The sequence below is a fragment of the Coregonus clupeaformis genome, chromosome 20, assembly GCF_020615455.1.
Source record: "Coregonus clupeaformis isolate EN_2021a chromosome 20, ASM2061545v1, whole genome shotgun sequence".
Classification (NCBI taxonomy): domain Eukaryota; kingdom Metazoa; phylum Chordata; class Actinopteri; order Salmoniformes; family Salmonidae; genus Coregonus; species Coregonus clupeaformis.
This window is the reverse complement of record NC_059211.1, coordinates 31,518,858-31,543,189: the sequence shown is the minus strand read 5'-3', so window position 1 is coordinate 31,543,189 and position 24,332 is coordinate 31,518,858. Positions and strand designations below refer to the sequence as shown.

The following is a 24,332-nucleotide window of genomic DNA, read 5'->3' as shown; positions in this document are numbered from 1 at the left end:
TACAGCACCTAGCTGCCCAGCTCTGCTGCCCCACAGTACCTACAGTACAGCACCTAGCTGCCCAGCTCTGCTGCCCCACAGTACCTACAGCACATCACCTAGCTGCCCAGCTCTGCTGCCCCACATTACCTACAGTACATCACCTAGCTGCCCAGCTCTGATGCCCCACAGTACCTACAGTACATCACCTAGCTGCCCAACTCTGCTGCCCCACAGTACCTACAGCACAGCACCTAGCTGCCCAGCTCTGCTGCCCCACAGTACCTAAAATACATCACCTAGCTGACCAGCTCTGCTGTCCCACAGTACCTACAGTACAGCACCTAGCTTCCCAGCTCTGCTGCCCCACAGTACCTACAGTACAGCACCTAGCTGCCCAGCTCTGCTGCCCCACAGTACCTACAGTACAGCACCTAGCTGCCCAGCTCTGCTGCCCCACAGTACCTACAGTACAGCACCTAGCTGCCCAGCTCTGCTGCCCCGCAGTACCTACGGTACAGCACCTAGCTGCCCAGCTCTGCTGCCCCACAGTACAGCACCTAGCTGCCCAGCTCTGCTGCCCCACAGTATCTACAGTACATCACCTAGCTGCCCAGCTCTGCTGCCCCACAGTACCTACAGCACATCACCTAGCTGCCCAGCTCTGCTGCCCCACATTACTTACAGTACATCACCTAGCTGCCCAGCTCTGATGCCCCACAGTACCTACATTACATCACCTAGCTGCCCAGCTCTGCTGCCCCACAGTACCTACAGTACAGCATATATCTGCCCAGCTCTGCTGCCCCACAGTACCTACAGCACATCACCTAGCTGCCGAGCTCTGCTGCCCCACAGTACCTACAGTACAGCACCTAGCTGCCCAGCTCTGCTGCCCCACAGTACAGAATCTAGCTGCCCAGCTCTGCTGCCCCACAGTACCTACAGCACATCACCTAGCTGCCAAGCTCTGCTGTCCCACAGTACCTACAGTACAGCACCTAGCTGCCCAGCTCTGCTGCCCCACAGTACCTACAGTACAGCATCTAGCTGCCCAGCTCTGCTGCCCCACAGTACCTACAGTACAGCACCTAGCTGCCCAGCTCTGCTGCCCCACAGTACCTACAGTACAGCACCTAGCTGCCCAGCTCTGCAGCCCCGCAGTGCCTACGGTACAGCACCTAGATGCCCAGCTCTGCTGCCCCACAGTACAGTACCTAGCTGCCCAGCTCTGCTGCCCCACAGTACCTACAGCACATCACCTAGCTGCCCAGCTCTGCTGCCCCACATTACCTACAGTACATCACCTAGCTGCCCAGCTCTGATGCCCCACAGTACATCACCTAGCTGCCCAGCTCTGCTGCCCCACAGTACCTACAGTACAGCACCTAGCTGCCCAGCTCTGCTGCCCCACGGTACCTACAGCACATCACCTAGCTGCCCAGCTCTGCTGCCCCTCAGTACAGCGTCTAGCTACCCAGCTCTGCTGCCCCACAGTACCTACAGCACATCACCTAGCTGCCGAGCTCTGCTGCCCCACAGTACCTACAGTACAGCACCTAGCTGCCCAGCTCTGCTGCCCCACAGTACAGCACCTAGCTGCCCAGCTCTGCTGCCCCACAGTACCTACAGCACATCACCTAGCTGCCCAGCTCTGCTGCCCCACATTACTTACAGTACATCACCTAGCTGCCCAGCTCTGATGCCCCACAGTACCTACATTACATCACCTAGCTGCCCAGCTCTGCTGCCCCACAGTACCTACAGTACAGCATATATCTGCCCAGCTCTGCTGCCCCACAGTACCTACAGCACATCACCTAGCTGCCGAGCTCTGCTGCCCCACAGTACCTACAGTACAGCACCTAGCTGCCCAGCTCTGCTGCCCCACAGTACAGAATCTAGCTGCCCAGCTCTGCTGCCCCAAAGTACCTACAGCACATCACCTAGCTGCCAAGCTCTGCTGTCCCACAGTACCTACAGTACAGCACCTAGCTGCCCAGCTCTGCTGCCCCACAGTACCTACAGTACAGCATCTAGCTGCCCAGCTCTGCTGCCCCACAGTACCTACAGTACAGCACCTAGCTGCCCAGCTCTGCTGCCCCACAGTACCTACAGTACAGCACCTAGCTGCCCAGCTCTGATGCCCCACAGTACATCACCTAGCTGCCCAGCTCTGCTGCCCCACAGTACAGTACCTAGCTGCCCAGCTCTGCTGCCCCACAGTACCTACAGCACATCACCTAGCTGCCCAGCTCTGCTGCCCCACATTACCTACAGTACATCACCTAGCTGCCCAGCTCTGATGCCCCACAGTACATCACCTAGCTGCCCAGCTCTGCTGCCCCACAGTACCTACAGTACAGCACCTAGCTGCCCAGCTCTGCTGCCCCACGGTACCTACAGCACATCACCTAGCTGCCCAGCTCTGCTGCCCCTCAGTACAGCGTCTAGCTACCCAGCTCTGCTGCCCCACAGTACCCACAGCACATCACCTAGCTGCCGAGCTCTGCTTCCCCACAGTACCTCCAGTACAGCACCTAGCTGCCCAGCTCTGCTGCCCCACAGTACCTACAGTACAGCACCTAGCTGCCCAGCTCTGCTGCCCCACAGTACCTACAGTACATAGCTGACCAGCTCTGCTGCCCCACATTACCTACAGTACAGCATATAGCTGCCCAGCTCTGCTGCCCCACAGTACCTACAGTACAGCACCTAGCTGCCCAGCTCTGCTGCCCCACAGTACCTACAGTACAGCATCTAGCTGCCCAGCTCTGCTGCCCCACAGTACCTACAGTACAGCACCTAGCTGCCCAGCTCTGCTGCCCCACAGTACCTACAGTACAGCACCTAGCTGCCCAGCTCTGCTGCCCCGCAGTACCTACGCTACAGCACCTAGCTGCCCAGCTCTGCTGCCCCGCAGTACCTACGGTACAGCACCTAGCTGCCCAGCTCTGCTGCCCGACAGTACAGCACCTAGCTGCCCAGCACTGCTGCCCCACAGTACCTACAGTACATCACCTAGCTGCCCAGCTCTGCTGCCCCACAGTACCTACAGCACATCACCTAGCTGCCGAGCTCTGCTGCCCCACAGTACCTACAGTACAGCACCTAGCTGCCCAGCTCTGCTGCCCCACAGTACAGAATCTAGCTGCCCAGCTCTGCTGCCCCACAGTACCTACAGTACAGCATCTAGCTGCCCAGCTCTGCTGCCCCACAGTACCTACAGGACAGTACAGCACCTAGCTTCCAGCTCTGCTGCCCCAAAGTACCTACAGCACAAAACCTAGCTGCCGAGCTCTGATGCCCCACAGTACCTACAGTACAGCACCTAGCTGCCAGCTCTGCTGCCCCGCAGTACCTACAGCACATCACTTAGCTGCCCAGCTCTGCTGCCCCACAGTACCTACAGTACATCACCTAGCTGCTCAGCTCTGCTGCCCCACAGTACCAACAGCACATTACCTAGCTGCTCAGCTCTGCTGCCCCACAGTACAGCACCTAGCTGCCCAGTTCTGCTGCCTCACAGTACCTACAGTACAGCACCTAGCTGCCCAGCTCTGCTGCCCCACAGTACCTACAGTACAGCACCTAGCTGCCCAGCTCTGCTGCCCCACAGTACACCACCTAGCTGCCGAGCTCTGCTGCCCCACAGTACATCACCTAGCTGCCGAGCTCTGCTGCCCCACAGTACCTACAGTACAGTACAGCACCTAGCTGCCAGCTCTGCTGCCCCAAAGTACCTACAGCACATCACCTAGCTGCCGAGCTCTGATGCCCCACAGTACCTACAGTACAGCACCTAGCTGCCAGCTCTGCTGCCCCGCAGTACCTACAGCACATCACTTAGCTGCCAAGCTCTGCTGCCCCACAGTACCTACAGTACATTTACCTAGCTGCCCAGCTCTGCTGCCCCACAGTACCTACAGCACATCACCTAGCTGCCGAGCTCTGCTGCCCCACAGTACCTACAGTACAGCACCTAGCTGCCCAGCTCTGCTGCCCCACAGTACAGAATCTAGCTGCCCAGCTCTGCTGCCCCACAGTACCTACAGTACAGTACAGCACCTAGCTGCCAGCTCTGCTGCCCCAAAGTACCTACAGCACATCACCTAGCTGCCGAGCTCTGATGCCCCACAGTACCTACAGTACAGCACCTAGCTGCCAGATCTGCTGCACCGCAGTACCTACAGCACATCACTTAGCTGCCCAGCTCTGCTGCCCCAAAGTACCTACATTACATCACCTAGCTGCCCAGCTCTGCTGCCCCACAGTACCTACAGCACATCACCTAGCTGCCGAGCTCTGCTGCCCCACAGTACCTACAGTACAGCACCTAGCTGCCCAGCTCTGCTGCCCCACAGTACAGAATCTAGCTGCCCAGCTCTGCTGCCCCACAGTACCTACAGTACAGCATCTAGCTGCCCAGCTCTGCTGCCCCACAGTACCTACAGTACAGCATCTAGCTGCCCAGCTCTGCTGCCCCACAGTACCTACAGTACAGCACCTAGCTGCCCAGCTCTGCAGCCCCGCAGTACCTACGGTACAGCACCTAGCTGCCCAGCTCTGCTGCCCCACAGTACAGAATCTAGCTGCCCAGCTCTGCTGCCCCACATTACCTACAGTACATCACCTAGCTGCCCAGCTCTGATGCCCCACAGTACCTACAGTACATCACCTAGCTGCCCAGCTCTGCTGCCCCACAGTACCTACAGCACAGCACCTAGCTGCCCAGCTCTGCTGCCCCACAGTACCTAAAATACATCACCTAGCTGCCAAGCTCTGCTGTCCCACAGTACCTACAGTACAGCACCTAGCTTCCCAGCTCTGCTGCCCCACAGTACCTACAGTACAGCACCTAGCTGCCCAGCTCTGCTGCCCCACAGTACCTACAGTACAGCACCTAGCTGCCCAGCTCTGCTGCCCCACAGTACCTACAGTACAGCACCTAGCTGCCCAGCTCTGCTGCCCCGCAGTACCTACGGTACAGCACCTAGCTGCCCAGCTCTGCTGCCCCACAGTACAGCACCTAGCTGCCCAGCTCTGCTGCCCCACAGTATCTACAGTACATCACCTAGCTGCCCAGCTCTGCTGCCCCACAGTACCTACAGCACATCACCTAGCTGCCCAGCTCTGCTGCCCCACATTACTTACAGTACATCACCTAGCTGCCCAGCTCTGATGCCCCACAGTACCTACATTACATCACCTAGCTGCCCAGCTCTGCTGCCCCACAGTACCTACAGTACAGCATATATCTGCCCAGCTCTGCTGCCCCACAGTACCTACAGCACATCACCTAGCTGCCCGAGCTCTGCTGCCCCACAGTACCTACAGTACAGCACCTAGCTGCCCAGCTCTGCTGCCCCACAGTACAGAATCTAGCTGCCCAGCTCTGCTGCCCCACAGTACCTACAGCACATCACCTAGCTGCCAAGCTCTGCTGTCCCACAGTACCTACAGTACAGCACCTAGCTGCCCAGCTCTGCTGCCCCACAGTACCTACAGTACAGCATCTAGCTGCCCAGCTCTGCTGCCCCACAGTACCTACAGTACAGCACCTAGCTGCCCAGCTCTGCTGCCCCACAGTACCTACAGTACAGCACCTAGCTGCCCAGCTCTGCAGCCCCGCAGTACCTACGGTACAGCACCTAGATGCCCAGCTCTGCTGCCCCACAGTACAGTACCTAGCTGCCCAGCTCTGCTGCCCCACAGTACCTACAGCACATCACCTAGCTGCCCAGCTCTGCTGCCCCACATTACCTACAGTACATCACCTAGCTGCCCAGCTCTGATGCCCCACAGTACATCACCTAGCTGCCCAGCTCTGCTGCCCCACAGTACCTACAGTACAGCACCTAGCTGCCCAGCTCTGCTGCCCCACGGTACCTACAGCACATCACCTAGCTGCCCAGCTCTGCTGCCCCTCAGTACAGCGTCTAGCTACCCAGCTCTGCTGCCCCACAGTACCTACAGCACATCACCTAGCTGCCGAGCTCTGCTTCCCCACAGTACCTACAGTACAGCACCTAGCTGCCCAGCTCTGCTGCCCCACAGTACCTACAGTACAGCACCTAGCTGCCCAGCTCTGCTGCCCCACAGTACCTACAGTACATAGCTGACCAGCTCTGCTGCCCCACATTACCTACAGTACAGCATATAGCTGCCCAGCTCTGCTGCCCCACAGTACCTACAGTACAGCACCTAGCTGCCCAGCTCTGCTGCCCCACAGTACCTACAGCACATCACCTAGCTGCCCAGCTCTGCTGCCCCACATTACCTACAGTACATCACCTAGCTGCCCAGCTCTGATGCCCCACAGTACCTACATTACATCACCTAGCTGCCCAGCTCTGCTGCCCCACAGTACATACAGTACAGCATATAGCTACCAAGCTCTGCTGTCCCACAGTACCTACAGTACAGCACCTAGCTGCCCAGCTCTGCTGCCCCACAGTACCTACAGTACAGCATCTAGCTGCCCAGCTCTGCTGCCCCACACTACCTACAGTACAGCACCTAGCTGCCCAGCTCTGCTGCCCCACAGTACCTACAGTACAGCACATAGCTGCCCAGCTCTGCTGCCCCGCAGTACCTACGGTACAGCACCTAGCTGCCCAGCTCTGCTGCCCCGCAGTACCTACGGTACAGCACCTAGCTGCCCAGCTCTGCTGCCCGACAGTACAGCACCTAGCTGCCCAGCTCTGCTGCCCCACAGTACCTACAGTACATCACCTAGCTGCCCAGCTCTGCTGCCCCACAGTACCTACAGCACATCACCTAGCTGCCGAGCTCTGCTGCCCCACAGTACCTACAGTACAGCACCTAGCTGCCCAGCTCTGCTGCCCCACAGTACAGAATCTAGCTGCCCAGCTCTGCTGCCCCACAGTACCTACAGTACAGCATCTAGCTGCCCAGCTCTGCTGCCCCACAGTACCTACAGGACAGTACAGCACCTAGCTTCCAGCTCTGCTGCCCCAAAGTACCTACAGCACAACACCTAGCTGCCGAGCTCTGATGCCCCACAGTACCTACAGTACAGCACCTAGCTGCCAGCTCTGCTGCCCCGCAGTACCTACAGCACATCACTTAGCTGCCCAGCTCTGCTGCCCCACAGTACCTACAGTACATCACCTAGCTGCTCAGCTCTGCTGCCCCACAGTACCAACAGCACATTACCTAGCTGCTCAGCTCTGCTGCCCCACAGTACAGCACCTAGCTGCCCAGTTCTGCTGCCTCACAGTACCTACAGTACAGCACCTAGCTGCCCAGCTCTGCTGCCCCACAGTACCTACAGTACAGCACCTAGCTACCCAGCTCTGCTGCCCCACAGTACACCACCTAGCTGCCGAGCTCTGCTGCCCAACAGTACATCACCTAGCTGCCGAGCTCTGCTGTCCCACAGTACCTACAGTACAGTACAGCACCTAGCTGCCAGCTCTGCTGCCCCAAAGTACCTACAGCACATCACCTAGCTGCCGAGCTCTGATGCCCCACAGTACCTACAGTACAGCACCTAGCTGCCAGCTCTGCTGCCCCGCAGTACCTACAGCACATCACTTAGCTGCCCAGCTCTGCTGCCCCACAGTACCTACAGTACATCACCTAGCTGCCCAGCTCTGCTGCCCCACAGTACCTACAGCACATCACCTAGCTGCCGAGCTCTGCTGCCCCACAGTACCTACAGTACAGCACCTAGCTGCCCAGCTCTGCTGCCCCAAAGTACAGAATCTAGCTGCCCAGCTCTGCTGCCCCACAGTACCTACAGTACAGTACAGCACCTAGCTGCCAGCTCTGCTGCCCCAAAGTACCTACAGCACATCACCTAGCTGCCGAGCTCTGATGCCCCACAGTACCTACAGTACAGCACCTAGCTGCCAGCTCTGCTGCCCCGCAGTACCTACAGCACATCACTTAGCTGCCCAGCTCTGCTGCCCCAAAGTACCTACAGTACATCACCTAGCTGCCCAGCTCTGCTGCCCCACAGTACCTACAGCACATCACCTAGCTGCCGAGCTCTGCTGCCCCACAGTACCTACAGTACAGCACCTAGCTGCCCAGCTCTGCTGCCCCACAGTACAGAATCTAGCTGCCCAGCTCTGCTGCCCCACAGTACCTACAGTACAGCATCTAGCTGCCCAGCTCTGCTGCCCCACAGTACCTACAGTACAGCACCTAGCTGCCCAGCTCTGCAGCCCCGCAGTACCTACGGTACAGCACCTAGCTGCCCAGCTCTGCTGCCCCACAGTACAGAATCTAGCTGCCCAGCTCTGCTGCCCCACAGTACCTACAGTACAGCACCTAGCTGCCCAGCTCTGCTGCCCCACAGTACCTACAGTACAGCACCTAGCTGCCCAGCTCTGCTGCCCCACAGTACCTACAGCACATCACCTAGCTGCCCAGCTCTGCTGCCCCACATTACCTACAGTACATCACCTAGCTGCCCAGCTCTGATGCCCCACAGTACCTACAGTACATCACCTAGCTGCCCAGCTCTGCTGCCCCACAGTACCTACAGCACAGCACCTAGCTGCCCAGCTCTGCTGCCCCACAGTACCTAAAATACATCACCTAGCTGCCAAGCTCTGCTGTCCCACAGTACCTACAGTACAGCACCTAGCTGCCCAGCTCTGCTGCCCCACAGTACCTACAGTACAGCATCTAGCTGCCCAGCTCTGCTGCCCCACAGTACCTACAGCACAGCACCTAGCTGCCCAGCTCTGATGCCCCACAGTACCTAAAATACATCACCTAGCTGCCAAGCTCTGCTGTCCCACAGTACCTACAGTACAGCATCTAGCTGCCCAGCTCTGCTGCCCCACAGTACCTACAGTACAGCATCTAGCTGCCCAGCTCTGCTGCCCCACAGTACCTACAGTACAGCACCTAGCTGCCCAGCTCTGCAGCCCCGCAGTACCTACGGTACAGCACCTAGCTGCCCAGCTCTGCTGCCCCACAGTACCTACAGTACAGCACCTAGCTGCCCAGCTCTGCTGCCCCACAGTACCTACAGTACAGCACCTAGCTGCCCAGCTCTGCTGCCCCGCAGTACCTACGGTACAGCACCTAGCTGCCCAGCTCTGCTGCCCCACAGTACAGCACCTAGCTGCCCAGCTCTGCTGCCCCACAGTACCTACAGCACATCACCTAGCTGCCCAGCTCTGCTGCCCCACATTACTTACAGTAAATCACCTAGCTGCCCAGCTCTGATGCCCCACAGTACCTACATTACATCACCTAGCTGCCCAGCTCTGCTGCCCCACAGTACCTAAAGTACAGCATATATCTGCCCAGCTCTGCTGCCCCACAGTACCTACAGCACATCACCTAGCTGCCGAGCTCTGCTGCCCCACAGTACCTACAGTACAGCACCTAGCTGCCCAGCTCTGCTGCCCCACAGTACAGAATCTAGCTGCCCAGCTCTGCTGCCCCACAGTACCTACAGCACATCACCTAGCTGCCAAGCTCTGCTGTCCCACAGTACCTACAGTACAGCACCTAGCTGCCCAGCTCTGCTGCCCCACAGTACCTACAGTACAGCATCTAGCTGCCCAGCTCTGCTGTCCCACAGTACCTACAGTACAGCACCTAGCTGCCCAGCTCTGCTGCCCCACAGTACCTACAGTACAGCACCTAGCTGCCCAGCTCTGCAGCCCCGCAGTACCTACGGTACAGCACCTAGATGCCCAGCTCTGCTGCCCCACAGTACAGTACCTAGCTGCCCAGCTCTGCTGCCCCACAGTACCTACAGCACATCACCTAGCTGCCCAGCTCTGCTGCCCCACATTACCTACAGTACATCACCTAGCTGCCCAGCTCTGATGCCCCACAGTACATCACCTAGCTGCCCAGCTCTGCTGCCCCACAGTACCTACAGTACAGCACCTAGCTGCCCAGCTCTGCTGCCCCACGGTACCTACAGCACATCACCTAGCTGCCCAGCTCTGCTGCCCCACAGTACCTACAGTACAGAACCTAGCTGCCCAGCAATGCTGCCCCACAGTACCTACAGTACATCACCTAGCTGCCGAGCTCTGCTGTCCCACAGTACCTACAGTACAGTACAGCACCTAGTTGCCAGCTCTGCTAACCCAAAGTACCTACAGCACATCACCTAGCTGCCGAGCTCTGATGCCCCACAGTACCTACAGTACAGCACCTAGCTGCCAGCTCTGCTGCCCCGCAGTACCTACAGCCCATCACTTAGTAGCTGCCCAGCTCTGCTGCCCCACAGTACCTACAGTACATCACCTAGCTGCCCAGCTCTGATGCCCCACAGTACCTACAGTACATCACCTAGCTGCCCAGCTCTGATGCCCCACAGTACCTACAGTACAGCACCTAGCTGCCCAGCTCTGCTGCCCCACGGTACCTACAGCACATCACCTAGCTGCCCAGCTCTGCTGCCCCACAGTACCTACAGTACAGAACCTAGCTGCCCAGCAATGCTGCCCCACAGTACCTACAGTACATCACCTAGCTGCCGAGCTCTGCTGTCCCACAGTACCTACAGTACAGTACAGCACCTAGCTGCCAGCTCTGCTAACCCAAAGTACCTACAGCACATCACCTAGCTGCCGAGCTCTGATGCCCCACAGTACCTACAGTACAGCACCTAGCTGCCAGCTCTGCTGCCCCGCAGTACCTACAGCACATCACTTAGTAGCTGCCCAGCTCTGCTGCCCCACAGTACCTACAGTACATCACCTAGCTGCCCAGCTCTGATGCCCCACAGTACCTACAGTACATCACCTAGCTGCTCAGCTCTGCTGCCCCACAGTACCAACAGCACATTACCTAGCTGCCCAGTTCTGCTGCCTCACAGCACCTAGCTGCCCAGCTCTGCTGCCCCACAGTACCTACAGTACAGCACCTAGCTGCCCAGCTCTGCTGCCCCACAGTACCTACAGTACAGTACAGCACCTAGCTGCCAACTCTGCTGCCCCAAAGTACCTACAGCACATCACCTAGCTGCCGAGCTCTGATGCCCCACAGTACCTACAGTACAGCACCTAGCTGCCAGCTCTGCTGCCCCGCAGTACCTACAGCACATCACTTAGCTGTCCAGCTCTGCTGCCCCACAGTACCTACAGTACATCACCTAGCTGTCCAGCTCTGCTGCCCCACAGTACCTACAGTACATCACCTAGCTGCTCAGCTCTGCTGCCCCACAGTACCTACAGTACAGTACAGCACCTAGCTGCCCCAAAGTACCTACAGCACATCACCTAGCTGCCGAGATCTGATGCTCCACAGTACCTACAGTATAGCACCTAGCTGCCAGCTCTGCTGCCCCGCAGTACCTACAGCACATCACTTAGCTGCCCAGCTCTGCTGCCCCACAGTACCTACAGCACATCACCTAGCCACATTTGCTCCATTCATTAAAATCACAATTTAACCAACACTCATCTATTTTTGTGACTACCTGGACCTACCATTTGGTTTTGAAGTATTGAAACCAAACCATTTGATCTGAATGAAAAGTATTTTAATAAACAACATGAAAAGGTGACTGTAAGAAGCGCTCATCATTTCAAATAAGCTACATGTCATATTAAACAGCATATAAACACTCTAAATAGGTCAGGAGCCAGACAGGTAGCCTAAGAAGGAACAAAAATGAATTATTTAGGCTAATAATATCGAGGCTATAGCCTACAAATAAATTAATTGTGAAGCATTTGCAAGTGCAACACACTAGGTTGGCGGAACATTAAGAGCTCAGCAGTTAAACAACATTTTGTTGTATTAAATCATTATAGTCTATAAATTGCACATATAGGCTGGGACTTAGAATTAAATAAAAATAAAACGAGAAATGCCTTATTAGGCAGTGCCTTTGAATTCACTTTTAGAAACTTGAGTTTGGCCAGTCTGTGGCTTCAGGCTCATGCGATGGTGCCTGGAGAGCAGGCCAGAAGTGGAGAATACCCTCTCCGCGCTTGCAGAGCCACTCGATGCTAAACACCCTTCGGGCCACTCTTGCCAGGCAGGGCAGGGATGCGGAGTTGTTGTTTTATTTTTCTATAGGCAGGCCTAAAGGTTTTTAGGCAAAATAACCCTATCAAAATGGAGAGCTCCTTGAAAGAGGTAATATGTGAGGCCTATTGGGCCAAAATCAATGATAGCCTATTGTATAGACAATAGAACGAAAATGAACTAAACTTTTAAGAGATACTATTTTTTGTTTATAAATACTTTGCTACAATGACACACTTAGCTAGCTACCCACCTCGTTCCTTTCTGTATGCATGTGTACCATCATGCTTTTGGGATACGTGTCTTTTCAGATTCCACAATGATTCTTTAGTTGTGGACACTACATCACCACACTCCCTCTCTTGCTCTTGGTCCTCATCTTAGTAAGTCACCTTGATTTTGAACCTGTGTGTTTTATTAGTTTCTTTATGAAAATATCTAACTCCATGACAGTAGCTAAAGCAAGGGGCTATAGCAGCACAGAAGTAGCCTAGAAATGCATGCTGGGCCGGGCCTGCCCTGAGCTCGTGAAGTGAGCGCTACTGGAGTGGTACTGAAACTAAATTTGAGCGGCCGAGAAGGCAGACGCTCCAACCTTTGTGAAACTTGCTCCGTGCTCCAGTCCCCGCTACGCTCGCATACTCTGGTACAGTCTACAACCAACTTATAGCACATAGCTACCTAGCAATGCCTTCTGCCTCATAGCACCTACAGCCCTACATTCATCAACATAACACCATTACACTGTCCCTGCTAGGGGTGAGCTGCTGAGACAGTGATCTATTCTACAACTGCAGGTTGTAGCTTGCCTTGAGGACATAAGACTACAGCTACTGTGGGGTAGGGGCAGTGCTTAGGTGGCAAACGGAGAGGTAGAATACAAGCGGTTAAGGCTAAGGGGTTAGATCTTAGGGTGTTAGACTAGGGTCAGGGGAGAGGTAGAAAGCAAGGCTTATGGTTTAGGGGTAAGGGTTGAAGGTTAGATAGGGGTCTCACCAGCAGATGTCTGCTTGAACTTCTCGCTCTTCTTCTTCCTCCATTTCCACGGTTTGAACAGACGCCCCAGGGTGGCAAACTTGCTCCGCCTGCGAATGGGAGGGGTGTGTGTGCCAGGGACAAGCGAATCAGATCGCATTGCCGCCAGTCGCTCCACCTCCTCAACTGAGAGAGAGGAGAGAACAAAAGAGGAGATGAAGAACAGAGGAGAGGAAGAACAGAGGAGAGATGAAGAACAGAGGAGAGATGAAGAACAGAGGAGAGATGAAGTGGAGAGAAACCAGTCAATAACATAATCCATAAAACAGTAAAATAATGAGATTCAAAGTATGTGGAATTCAGAGGAGCAATTGAACTGAATCCTTCTAATTAATAGATAAGGAAGAAACCATGGTAATATAAATCATTACACAAGGAAGGATGAAGAGGGAAGGTTTACAGATGAGAGTTAAAAAAACTTTCTCCACATGATACACAGCCCAGTTTGGCACCATTTACTCCTCTCTCTCCATCCCTCACACACACACACACTCTCTCTCTATACATCTCTCTCTCCCTGAGCTTTGATATGCTCTGCCCTGTAAGAGAGATATCAGACTGTTCTAAAGTAATTACACTAGATGCTCTGCTCTCCTTACTCCATTTTCTCATAATTTTTCCATCTCCAAACTCCCCTCTCCTTCCCATAACACCGGTCTTCCTACCAGGCGGGACTCTGCTTGGAAAAAAGGCATGGTGCCCGGATCAGAGGGACAGGGGGAAAATATTATAATTCAAATGAAAATACTAACTCAAACTCACAGCTCACGTTTTACATTTTAGTCATTTAGCAGACGCTCTTATCCAGAGCGACTTACAGTTAGTGAGTGCATAAATTTTTCATACTGGCCCCCCGTGGGAAACGAACCCACAACCCTGGCGTTGCAAGCGCCATGCTCTACCAACTGAGCTACAGGGGACACTATTATTACTATCGGGTAGTGCAGCATCAGTTTTCCTCTTGTCATGTAAGTCATTGCATGCCTTAAAGAGCTATTTATAACTTGTCAGGATGTTCCCCCAATGCTGGAAGGGGGGCTTGGGTGAAAAAGTTTGGGAAGACCTTATATGCCTTCAACATCACTGCATCCTGACCTCACATCACACCTCATCAGGAGAGAACAACATTGTTGCATAATAAAATAGTTGTAACAGCCTATGTGCAAAGGAGAGAGACCTATCAACTGAATTAACTATGGATTGCATTTAAATAATGTATGCTTTTCATCTGCACTTGTGATAGTAAATATAACGGTAACTCTCAGGCTTGTAGCCTACCGGAGCCAGGGGGTGTTTGAACAGCTCCATCACCACCAGATTCAAAACACAGCATAACAATAAAAATACTATTCTAATAGCCTAATGTTTAAAGAACACCATATACTAGTACATCCACAGAAATATTCTGACTCAGAGTAGTATTATTTATTATTATGATTTGAAAAGTCCTCAGCAGCCAGTCCACAGAGAAAAACAGCCCGCGGTGGGGCAAGCAAAGGCAAGCGAGCAAGGCAAGGGAGCGGTCGTTTGGAGGAGCTGCGCGAACATGGAATGGGAGGAGATGATCAAAAACATCTCTCACTGGGCACACACTGGTTGAATCAACGTTGTTTCATTGAAATTACGTGGAAACAATGTGAAATAGACGTTGAATTGACGTCTGTGCCCAGTGGGCTCTTCCTGCTGCTGTGAAAACCTCAAACCTCCTCTCCACTCACCTTCATGTGGGTCTGCGCCGCGGCAGTTGCTGCATATGTGCTTGATCTCCTTCCCGATCTGGCAGTGGATCATGAAAGGCATGTTATTGTTGTTTGCCGCGGGTTGCTGCTGCTGTTGTTGCTTACCGCTACCGCTGCGGTTCTTGGACGTCTTCCGAAGCAGGCAAAACGCTCTCCTCTTCGGCGGCTTCTCCTCGGTAACGGCTGGGAGTGGGGAAGGAGCGTCGTTCCTAGACCCAGACGCATACCAGGAGTTCATAACGGCGTATGCAGGACCCGCCATGGTCAGGCAATGCAGTGCTATGGCTGTGTGGGGTGGATCTGCTGATCCTGATTCCCTCTCGCTCTCAGAGATGCAGGCAGGGGGGCTTTAAACGGTCTCTACGCTCTACTCCAATGCTGATGACCTCCGCAGACCTAAAATAACAGCTGGCCAATCCCTGGCTTTGTGCAAGGGGGCCAACGACTTCAGAGTTAGAGCTATGAAAATTCGTCAATCTTTGTATTATATGGATCTGTTCTGTTCATGTCCAGTTATTCAGAGGTTCTTCTCCATTTCTTTAGGGGTCCAATCCCTGTTTATGTATCCTCGTACGTCATCACATTTGAATCTGCCTCTCAACTGCATGGGCGGGGTTTACCGTCTCGCTAAATACTGGTTTCCACTAGTTACCACAGACACAAAGTCCATATCATAAAAATTCATGAAAACAAAAATGAGCTTTTTTGGTCTTAATTTAAGGTTAGGGTTAGCAGTGTGGTTAGGGTTAGACATTAGGGTTAGCATTGTGGTTAAGGTAAGGGTTAGACATTAGGGTTAGCAGTGTGGTTAAGGTTAGGGTTAGGCATTAGGATTAGCAGTGTGGTTAAGGTTAGGGTTAGACATTATGGTTAGCAGTGTGGTTAAGGTTAGGGTTAGACATTAGGGTTAGCAGTGTGGTTAAGGTTAGGGTTAGACATTAGGGTTAGCAGTGTGGTTAAGGTTAGGGTTAGACATTAGGGTTAGCAGTGTGGTTAAGGTTAGGGTTAGACATTATAGTTAGACTTGTGATTAAGGGTTAAAGTCATGGTTAGGCTTAAAATCAAATTTTAAGTTTATGACTGTGGCTGTGGTAAATATTGACGACCCAAAATAATCTCCACCCACTACTGAGAACTGACCTTGTTATTCTGTAGCTACAGCCAGCCTACACAATATTCAATATGAATATCACTATAAACACCAAAAGCCCTGATATGAAATGAAATCTTAACAACAGTGGAGGCATACCTATAAGGTCATAAACATATAGCCTATAGGCCCCTCAAACTCAACTCTGGACCTCGAAGCCAGTTCCACTGCATTTTTTCATTGTTCCCCCCTAATCAGGGACTGGTTTTGGTGGGTGCAATTAATGATCAGTTAGAACAGAAAACCAGCAGGCTCCGGGCCTCGTAGGGTAAGAGTTGAATCAAATCAAATACGCCTGCTATACACCTAATCTCTCATTGCACAGACACATATTCACTACACCGGCATAGGAGCCTGAACTGCCAAATGGCAGATTTACACACACACACACACACACACACACACACACACACACACACACACACACACACACACACACACACACACACACACACACACACACACACACACACTAAATAGCTTTACAGCCCACTAGGAAGCTAGAAATACTATACTGCCAAGCTAATGAGACTATGTGCATGTGTGTGTGCTGCATGTGTGTGTGCTGCATGTGTGTGCGCTCTTGTGTGTGTGTGTGTGTGCATGTGCATGCGCACATGCCTGTGTGTAAGTGTAGGTTTAGAAGGTTATCCATTAAGTCACAGTACTGATTTGGCTCAGTGTGCTACAAGCTGGTGTTTCATCTGGATAAGAAACACACTTTAATGACTTACTAGAATAGAGAGAAAAAGAGAAGAAGACAGAGAGAGAGAGAGAGAAAGAGAGAGAGAGAGAGAGAGAGAGAGAGAGAGAGAGAGAGAGAGAGAGAGAAAATTATCAAAATCCAGAAAAGAGCCGTTAAATTCTACAACCACCTAAAAGGAAGCGATTCCCAAACCTTCCATAACAAAACCATCACCTACAGAGAGATGAACCTGGAGAAGAGTCCCCTAAGCAAGCTGGTCCTGGGGCTCTGTTCACAAACACAAACAGACCCCACAGAGCCCCAGGATAGCAACACAATTAGACCCAACCAAATCATGAGAAAACAAAAAGAGAATTACTTGACACATTGGAAAGAATTAACAAAAGAACAGCGCAAACTAAACAGAGAGTACACAGTGGCAGAATACCTGACCATTGTGACTGACACAAAATTAAGGAAAGCTTTGACTATGTACAGACTCAGTGAGCATAGCCTTGCTATTGAGAAAGGTCGCCGAAGGCAGACCTGGCTCTCAAGAGAAGACAGGCTATGTGCACACTACCCACAAAATGAGGTGGAAGCTGAGCTGCACTTCCTAACCTCCTGCCAAATGTATGACTATATTAGAGACACATATTTCCCTCAGATTACACAGACCCACAAAGAATTCGAAATTGATAAACTCCCATATCTATTGGGTGAAATACCACAGTGTGCCATCACAGCAGCAATATTTGTGACCTGTTGCCACAAGAAAAGGGCAACCAGTGAAGAACAAACACCATTGTAAATACAACCCATATTTATGTTTATTTATCTTCCCTTTTGTACCTTAACTATTTTCACGTAATATGACATTTGAAATGTCTTTATTCTTTTGGAACTTAATTGTTATTGTTGATTTCGCTTTTGTTTATTATCTACTTCACTTGCTTTGGCAATGTTAACATATGTTTCCCATGCCAATAAAGCCCTTAAATTGAAATTGAATTGAAATTGAAATTGAAATTGAGAGAGAAAGATAGAGAGAGAATGTGTAATGTTTATTGTTCATTTTTGATTGTTTATTTCAGTTGAGTTTATTATCTATTTTACTTGCTTTGGCAATGTTAACATAGGTTACTCATGCCAATAAAGCCCTTTGAATTGGAAAACATAGGTTTACATTGCCAAAGCAAGTGAAATAGATAAACAAAAGTGAAATAAAAAATAAAAAATAAAAAATAAACAGTAAACATTACACTCACAAAGGTTTCAAAGGAATAGAGACATTTCAAATGTCATATTATGGCTATGTACAGTGTTGTAATGATGTGCAAATAGTTAAAGTACAAAAGGGAAAATAAATAAACATAAATATGGGTTGTATTTACAATGGTGTTTGTTCTTCACTGGTTGCCCTTTTCTTGTGGCAACAGGTTACAAATCTTGCTGCTGTGATTGCACACTGTGGTATTTCACCCAATAAAAATTTGATTTGTTTTCGGCTCTCTGTAATCTGAGGGAAATATGTGTCTCTAATATGGTCATACATTTGGCAGGAAGTTAGGAAGTGAAGCTCAGTTTCCACCTCATTTTGTGGGCAGTGTGTACATAGCCTGTCTTCTCTTGAGAGCCAGGTCTGCCTTCGGCTGCCTTTCTCAATATCAAGGCTATGCTCACTGAGTCTGTACATAGTCAAAGATTTCCTTCATTTTGGGTCAGTCACAGTGGTCAGGTATTCTGTAAGGGCGATTTGACCAAGAAGGAGAGTGATGGAGTGCTGCATCAGATAACCTGGCCTCCACAATCACCCGACCTCAACCCAACTGAGATGGTTTGGGATGAGTTGGACCGCAGAGTGAAGGAAAAGCAGCCAACAAGTGCTCAGCATATGTGGGAACTCCTTCAAGACTGTTGGAAAAGCGTTCCTCATGAAGCTGGTTGAGAGAATGCCAAGAGTGTGCAAAGCTGTCATCAAGGCAAAAGGTGGCTACTTTGAAGAATCTAAAATATTACATATATTTTGCTTTATTTAACACTTTTTTGGTTATTACATGATTCCATATGTGTTATTTCATAGTTTTGATGTCTTCACTATTATTCTACAATGTAGAAAAACCCTGGAATGAGTAGGTGTGTCCAAATGTTTGACTGGTAGTGTATATGTTGAAGAGGGTGCGGCTTAAGCTGCATCCCTGTCTCACCCCCGGGCCCTGTGGAAAGAAATGTGGTCCTCTGTAGCTCAGCTGGTAGAGCACGGCGCTTGTAACGCCAGGGTAGTGGGTTCGATCCCCGCGACCACCCATACACAAAAATGTATGCACGCATGACTGTAAGTCGCTTTGGATAAAAGCGTCTGCTAAATGGCTATTATTATGTTTTTTGCCAATTTTAACCGCACACTTGTTGTTTGTGTATATGGATTTTATAATGTATGTTTTCCCCCCAACACCACTTTCCATGAATTTGTATAGTAGGCCTTCATGCCAAATTGAGTCAAAGCATGAGAAGACTTTACCTTTGTTTTGGTTTGTTTCTTTGTCAATTAGGGTGTGCAGGGTGAATACGTGTTCTGTCGTACGGTAATTTGATAAAAAGCCAATTTGACATTTGCTCAGTACATTGTTTTCGCTGAGGAAATGTAAGAGTCTGCTGTTAATGATAATGCAGAGGATTTTCCCAAGGTTGCTGTTGACGCATATCCCACGGTTGTAAATTGGGGTCAAATTTGTCTCCACTTTTGTGGATTGGGGTAATCAGTCCTTGGTTCCAAATATTGGGGAATATGCCAGAGCTGAGGATGACGTTAAAGAGTTTAAGTATAGCCAATTGGAATTTGTGCTCTGTATATTTTATCATTTCATTTAGGATACCATCAACACAACAGGCCTTTTTGGGTTGGAGGGTTTGTATTTTGTCCTGTAGTTCATTCAATGTAATTGGAGAATCCAGTGGGTTCTGGTAGTCCTTGATAGTTTATTGTAAGATTTGTATTTGATCCTGTATATGTTTTTGCTGTTTCTTCTTTGTTATAGGGCCATAAAGATTGGAGAGGTGGTTTATCCATACATCTCCGTTTTAGATAGATAACTCTTTGTGTTGTTGTTTGTTTAGAGTTTTCCAATTTTCCCAGAAGTGGTTAGATTCTATGGATTCTTCAATTACATTGAGCTGATTTGTGACATGCTGTTCCTTCTTTTTCCGTAGTGTATTTCTGTATCGTTTTAGTGATTCACCATAGTGAAGGCGTAGGCTCAGGTTTTCTGGAACTCTATGGTTTTGGTTGCATAGGTTTCTAAATTTCTTTCTTAGGTTTTTGCATTCTTCATCAAACCATTTGTCATTGTTGTTAATTTTCTTAGGTTGTCTGCTTGACATTTTTAGATTTGATAGGGAAGCTGAGAGGTCAAATATACTGTTTAGGTGTTCTACTGCCAAGTTTACACCTTCACTATTACAGTGAAATATTTTGTCCAGGAAATTGTCTAGAAGGGAATGAATGTGTTGTTGCCTAATAGTTTTTTTGGTAGATTTCCACACTACTCTCTCTCTCTCTCTCTCTCTCTCTCTCTCTCTATCTCTCTCTCTCTCTCTCTCTCTCTCTCTCTCTCTCTCTCTCTCTCTCTCTCTCTCTCTCTCTCTCTCTCTCTCTCTCTCTCTCTCTCTCTCTCTCTCTCTCTCTCTCTCTATTTCCCTCTTTCTCTATTTCCCTCTTTCTCTGTTCTTTTTTAATGTAAATCTCAACCCCTTCCTCCAGGCCTGACAACTTCACAGCATGCAGCACTGTTATCCCTGCTGGACGCTTACAGTAAAATTGGGATTTTCACTGCCCAGTGTGTGTGTGTGTGTGTGAGAGAGAGAGAGAGAGAGAGAGAGAGAGAGAAGAGAGAGAGAAGAAGAGAGGAGAGAGAGAGAGAGAGAGAGAGAGAGAGAGAGAGAGAGAGAGAGAGAGAGAGAGAGAGAGAGAGAGAGAGTGTGACATAATTTATGATTCATACTTCAGTCACCCTCTATCTTCTCCTCTATACAAGTTCACACTGGAGATGAAGAGAAAAGGACAGTGTTTGAGAGAGGGAGTGAGACCGACCGGCAGACAGACAGACAGACAGACATACAGACAGACACAGTTAGAGGAAGATAGAGAGAAATATCATGTATGATTCATCCTTTAATCAGAAGATGGAGAGAGAAGAGGAGAGGAAGAGGATGGTGCAACATGGATGATTCATCAGCTATTGATTTGGCGAAGGCCATTTGAAGGTAATAATTGCAATGTATACGTCCAATACATATCACCAAACAGGAAAATATGGTTCAATCTGACTTACACACCATGGTATCTTGTGATGCTGTTGCCCTGGTTGATGCTAGAGCAGGGATGGGCAACTCCAGTCCTCGGGGGCCTGATTGGTGTCACACTTTTGCCCCAGCCCCAGCTAACACACCTGACTCAATAATCGACTAATCATGATCTTCAGTTTAGAATGTAATTAGTTTAATCAGCTGTGTTTGCTAGGGATTGGGAAAAGAGTGACTCCTCTCTGGGCCCCCAAGGACTGGAATTGCCCGTCCTTGTGCTAGAGGTTTATTTATCATGGGAGCGATAGGTGTGCCGGTATTAGTTTATTTATGCAGCGCTACTGCCCCCTGCTGACCAACATAGAAATCACTTATTGGAGCAGTAGTTTCCTGTTATCAACAGCAGGTGGCGATAGCTAATAAGAGCTGGAAGTTACAATCACAGTAGTGGCTCATTCTGCAGTAGAGTATCAATAAACTGACAATGCAGCCACTCTAACACACATTAACATGCAAACAAGCGCATACTCACATACTTATTCTCTCTCTCTCGCTCTCTCTCTCTCTCTCTATCTCTCTCTCAATTCAATTTCAATTTAAGGGCTTTATTGGCATGGGAAACGAATGTTAACATTGTAAAAGCAAGTGAAGTAGATAGTAAACAAAAGTGAAATAAACAATAAATATTAACAGTAAACATTACACTCAGAAGTTCCAAAAGAATAAAGACATTTCAAATTTCATATGATGTATATATACAGTGTTGTAACACTCTCTCTCTCTCTCTCTCTCTCTCTCTCTCTCTCTCTCTCTCTCTCTCTCTCTCTCTCTCTCTCTCTCTCTCTCTCTCTCTCTCTCTCTCTCTCTCTCTCTCTCTCTCTCTCTCTCTCCATATCCCTCTTCTGTCTCTCCCTCTTTACCTCTTTCCCTCTCCAACCCAGTCATGGTGCTGAGTTTAGCAGTCAAAGGTACACAGTCAGTCAGGGAGGACTTTCATGTAAAAGGTCAAGATGGGATAGTTAAACAGCACACCTGAGGAGATCAAACCATGTGCTGCAGGTGTATGAATGTGTATGTGTGTGTGTGTGTGTGTGTGTGTGTGTGTATGAGTATGTGTCCAAATGCTTGTGTGACATTTATCACAGTGTGCAAACTATGTGCTGTGTGTGTGTGTGTGCGTGTTCATATGCGATTCCATAATAACATGGTAAAAAGTCCCCCCTCCTGACTGATGCTAACAGACCGTGTAGATTGTAGAAGCAGACTGTGTCATAGAAATCTTTAACCCAGCCAGTGATGAACAGCAACCACAACACTCTGCAGCGCTCAATACAACTGGGTTGGGGCTATATGACATCATCATCTTCACCGTCATCTCTCTCCTGTCTGGATAACATCACTGTGTGTGTGTAGTGCAAGTAGGTAGCATAGCGAAACGCACATCGTTTGTTAGTGCAAGGGCAGCTCATGGGAAGTCAAATATACTGCTAGAGTAGAAAGTGGTAGAGAAGTATAGTGATTTTGCTTATAACAGATGTCTATGTAATTTCATTACTAGGCCTGCATAATATACATTTCATTTGCTCCAAATACTTGCTGACTGGTTATGAACTTCTTATTATAACTGAGACATAGATGGGACAGGGAAATTGACCTCAGGACACAACATACAGTAACCTTCTTGTAAGTCTTTTAAAATTACAACCCAAATGAAACAGTCAATACAATAAATACTCTCTCATCCATCATGTCAATTGCATTTTAGGAATGCAGGAGAGTCATCTGTCTGGGTGAAGCGTATGCCTTCTCCTACCTGTAGGTGTATTTAACCTCTATTGTATTACCTGTATTATTACTGAAAGCAAAGGTGAGGTGGGAGGTCTATCTATTTCCAATTCCAACGCCATAATGTAAAAATGCAAAAACATAATCAATATCAAAGTGTTAACACTCCCACTGTTCACTATGATAATCTATTTTCATGGATCTATTTCAGGATAATGTCTTGTGGATAAACGCACACATCTGACGCAATTACGACCAATTTTATTTCAGGGTTTCCGAGATAAATTTCAGGCTGATGCGACGCCTTCATCTGTGAGACAACGCACCATGATAGGGGTGAGTTTAATGAAAGGGACATTAGATTTTACGCATTGGGATGAACAGCTTAGGAGTTGACTGTATTTATGGATCGGCGTGACAACATTGAAGGGAATCGATAGAAAGTCAATGTAATGTTTCATTTAGCCCACCCAATGACTTACTGAACATAGGACATAACAAGATCTCCCCCCCTCTCTCTCTCTCTCTCTCTCTCTCTCTCTCTCTCTCTCTCTCTCTCTCTCTCTCTCTCTCTCTCTCTCTCTCTCTCTCTCTCTCTCTCTCACACACACACACCCACAACTGTGTTGGTTATATTGATTTATTTCTGTACTCTTTATGTCCTCTAGTCTCCGTTCAGGCTCTGCTCTCTGACAGTGTGGCTTCTCTCAAGTGACAGGCACACCTGTGGCATGAAGGAAGAGGGGGTTGTGCTGGACCGAGTGTGTGTATGCAGTGCATGTGTGGCTAATGATGTGTGTGTGTGTGTGTGTGTGTGTGTGTGTGTATGTAGCCCCAGACGTGACAGACACACTCAGGCATGAGGTCTATTTGCTTCCAGCAGCTCACAGAGCAAGACCCTGCCAACCCCCTCTGCCCCACAGAGCTACTCATCTGTGCTTGTGTGTGTGTACGTGTGTGTGTGTGTGTGTATGTGTGTGTGTGTGTGTGTGTATGTGTGTGTGTGTGTGTGTGTGTGTGTGTGTGTGTGTGCGTGCGTGTGTGTGTGTGAGAGTGTAGGTGTGTGTGTGTGTGTGTGTGTGTGTGTATCCTTGCTGCTCGTCTCAGCTCTCTTCTCTGTGTGTCCTGTCTCGTTATTGCTGGCTGTGCCGAGTGATGAGTCATTGCAGTTCTTTCCTCCCTGACCATAGTAAGGGTCAAGATAGAGAGACAAGCCTCACACACTGCTGCCTCAGAACAGCTTACCTCATACTGGACATAATCTATTAGATATGTGCCTCTCGCAATTAACGCTATAACCACCCACACATAAAACATGCTTTGCAAAACACACACAGTGCTGTTCAGCTGTCCTTCAGTTTGGATAGTAATGTCTTGCCAACCATAGACTGTCTTGACAACCCCAAACCCACTGTATTCTCAGTCCATATATCTAACATGCAGATAATAAACCATTACCACAGTAACTGTGTGCTGTTCCCAGAATAATGACAGCACAGCAGTAGTTGGGGTTACAGTACTGTTAAGTTGGCCATTCTCTGATGACACAAGGGACAATGTGTAGCTCTGTCTGTGTTTGTTACTGTACTGTGTGTCTGGCATGGCTCAGGGCCTGTATGATGTGTAGTAAGCACAGTCTGCCACACATATACAGTGCCTTCAGAAAGTATTCAGA

The 24,332-nt window shown here is 49.8% G+C and overlaps 1 protein-coding gene across 4 annotated transcripts in view; it reads right to left on the bottom strand.

The window, feature by feature from the left end:
* The window catches only part of LOC121533873 (phosphatase and actin regulator 1), a 64,602-nt gene that overhangs the window by 14,521 nt on the left and 25,749 nt on the right, over positions 1-24,332 (bottom strand). For 2 of the 4 annotated variants that reach the window (XM_041840187.2, XM_041840188.2), the window contains exons 1-2: positions 14,715-15,286; positions 12,958-13,122 (exon numbers count right to left, since the gene is read on the bottom strand). In XM_041840187.2, coding sequence (XP_041696121.1) covers positions 12,958-13,122; positions 14,715-14,997 — 448 coding nt within the window. In that variant the 5' untranslated portion in view covers positions 14,998-15,286. Of the gene's footprint in view, positions 1-12,957; positions 13,123-14,714; positions 15,287-24,332 lie in introns of those variants that run through there. The other 2 variants (XM_041840185.2, XM_041840186.2) reach the window with 2 other exon arrangements.